Source organism: Malurus melanocephalus, unplaced genomic scaffold, assembly GCF_030028575.1.
Source record: "Malurus melanocephalus ecotype Western Australia unplaced genomic scaffold, MMel_1.1 scaffold_2903, whole genome shotgun sequence".
In the NCBI taxonomy this organism is placed as follows: Eukaryota; Metazoa; Chordata; class Aves; order Passeriformes; family Maluridae; genus Malurus; species Malurus melanocephalus.
Window position 1 is genome coordinate 1,980 of NW_026626135.1, and position 3,104 is coordinate 5,083.

General features: G+C 53.5%; 1 protein-coding gene across 1 annotated transcript; it reads left to right on the forward strand.

The window, feature by feature from the left end:
- Positions 1–262: 262 nt before the first annotated feature.
- LOC130587967 (neuralized-like protein 4) lies at positions 263–3,007 on the forward strand (the record flags this gene model as incomplete). The annotated part of the gene is made up of 2 exons (XM_057388930.1): positions 263–400; positions 2,849–3,007. Coding segments are annotated over 2 exons (297 nt in total), but the record flags the coding sequence as incomplete, so codon positions are not given.
- Between the last annotated feature and the right edge of the window lie 97 nt (positions 3,008–3,104).

Consider the following 3,104-nt stretch of genomic DNA (forward strand, 5'->3'; position numbering starts at 1 on the left):
ATCTCCCCAAAATCACCCAGGGACCCCCGAATTTTGGGGTTTTTTCCCAAATTCCCATTTTTTCACCCCAAGTTTCCATTTTCAGGGTCCCCCCACGTTTTTGGGGTGCCACAACAAGAACATCCTGCTGCCCCTCCCCCCTTTAACCCCTGTAAACCATCCCCAAATCCCCTGAATTTCGGGTTTTTTTCTCCGAATTTCTGGTTTTTTTCCCCAATTCCCATTTTTTCCCCAAATTCCGTGTTTCTCACCCCATTTTCAGGGTCCCCCCACGTTCCTGGGGTGCCACGGCAAGAACATCCTGCTGTCCAACGGGGCGCGCACGGCCACGCGCGTCTCCAGCTACAACCAGGGCCTGGTGCTGGTGGCGCAGCCCCTCCCCCCCGGGCGGCTCTTCCAGGTAACCCCGCCCACCTGTGACGTCAGCGTGACGTCATCGGGAGGGGCGGTGATGTCATCGGGATCAACCAATGGGGATTAAGATGGTTGGTGATGTCATAGGGCATGGGCCAATGGGGATTAAGGGGGTTGGTGATGTCATAAGGGATCAACCAATGGGGATTAAGATGGTTGGTGATGTCATTGGGAATCAGCCAATGGGAGCGAGAGGGTCGGTGATGTCATAGGGGATGGGCCAATGGGGATTAAGGGGGTTGGTGATGTCATTGGGAATCAACTAATGAGAGTGAGAGGGTTGGTGATGTCATCAGAACGAGCCAATGACGGCGGGAGGGGCAGTGATGTAATCGTGGTGATGTCATAGGGGATCGGCCAATGGGAGCAGGAGGGGCAGTGATGTCATAAGGGATCAACCAATGGGGATTAAGGGGGTCAGTGATGTCATTGGGAATCAACCAATGGGAGCGAGAGGGTTGGTGATGTCATAGGGGTGATGTCATAGGGATCAACCAATGGGGATTAAGATGGTTGGTGATGTCATGGGGAATTAGCCAATAGGAGCGGGAGGGTTGGTGATGTCATAGAGGGTCTGTGACATCATAGCGATGATGTCATAGGGGATTGGCCAATGAGAGCGGGAGGGTGAGTGATGTCATCAGAACGAGCCAATGACGGCGGGAGGGGCAGTGATGTCATAGGGGTGATGTCATAAGGGATCAACCAATGGGGATTAAGATGGTTGGTGATGTCATAGGGATCAACCAATGGGAGCGGGAGGGTTGGTGATGTCATAGGGGATGGGCCAATGGGGATTAAGGGGGTTGGTGATGTCATAGGGATCAACCAATGGGAGCGGGAGGGTTGGTGATGTCATAAGGGATTGGCCAATGGGAGTGGCAGGGTTGATGGTGTCATAAGGGATCAGCCAATGGGAGTGGGAGGGTCGGTGATGTCATCAGAATGAGCCAATGACGGCGGGAGGGGCAGTGACGTCATAGGGGTGATGTCATAAGGGATTGGCCAATGGCAGCGGGAGGGGCAGTGATGTCATAAGGGACCAACCAATGGGGATTAAGGGGGTCAGTGATGTCATTGGGAATCAACCAATGGGAGTGAGAGGGTTGGTGATGTCATAAGGCTGATGTCATAGGGATCAATCAATGGGGATTAAGGGGGTCAGTGATGTCATTGGGAATCAACCAATAGGAGCGAGAGGGTTGGTGATGTCATAGAGGGTCTGTGACATCATAGCGATGATGTCATAGGAGATTGGCCAATGGGAGCGGGAGGGTCGGTGATGTCATCAGAACTGGCCAATGATGGTGGGAGGGGCAGTGATGTCATAGGGGTGATGTCATAAGGGATCAGCGAATGGGAGTGGAAGCGTTGGTGATGTCATAGAGGATCTGTGACATCGTAGTGATGATGTCATAGGGGATTGGCCAATGGGGGCTGAGAGTGTCAATGATGTCATAGGGAATCAAACAATGGCGGCGGGAGGGGCAGTGATGTCATAAGGGATCAACCAATGGGGATTAAGATGGTTGGTGATGTCATAGGGGATGGGCCAATGGGGATTAAGGGGGTTGGTGATGTCATTGGGAGTCAACCAATGGGAGCGGGAGGGTTGGTGATGTCATCAGAACTGGCCAATGATGGTGGGCGGGGCAGTGATGTCATAGGGGTGATGTCATAGGGGATGGGCCAATGGGAGTGGGAGGGTTGGTGATGTCATAAGGGTGATGTCATAGGGATCAACCAATGGGAGCAGGAGGCTCAGTGTGACATTGAGGGCTGCTGATGACGTCACTGATGTGATGACGTCACTGATGATGTCACAATGACATCACAGCTGGAGATTGAGGCCCTGAACCCCCAATGGAGCCGATTTTGGGGAGGGATTAACGTCACATTGGGGGTTGGTTGATGATACAGTGGGGGTATGATGACGTCAATGGGGGTGTGATGATGTCACCAATGTTGCGATGACGTCACTGATGACGTCACAATGACGTCACAGGTTCAGATCGACGCCCTGAACCCCCAATGGAGCCGATTTTGGGTCGGGTTATTGTCATATTGGGGGGGGCTCTGAGTGACACTGAGGGTGTGATGACGTCACTGATGACGTCACTGATGACGTCACAGGTTCAGATCGATGCCCTGAACCCCCAGTGGAGCCGATTTTGGGTGGGGTTAACGTGAATTGTGGGGGCTCTGAGTGACACCGAGGGGGGGGTAATGACGTCACCGAGAGTGTGATGACATCACTGACGTTGTGATGACATCACGATGACGTCACAGGTGCAGATCGACGCCCTGAACCCCCAGTGGAGCCGATTTGGGATGGGGTTATTTGGGTTGGGGGGGTTTCTGTGTGACATTGGGGGGTGCTGATGACATGTGTGTGTATGATGACGTCACTGATGACGTCACGATGACGTCACAGGTTCAGATCGACGCCCTGAACCCCCAGTGGAGCTCCTCCCTGGCTCTGGGGGTCACCGGGGCCCCCCCCGGCCGCTCCCCCCTCCCGGCGTGCGCCCACGGCCTCAAACGCCCGGCCTGGATCCTGCAGAGACGCGGCGTGTTCCACAATTCTAGAAAGGTGAGAATGACCCAAAAACGTCCCAAAATATCCCCAAAAATATCCCCAAAATATCCCCGAAATATTAAAAAAATCCCTGTGAAAATATCCCCAAAAC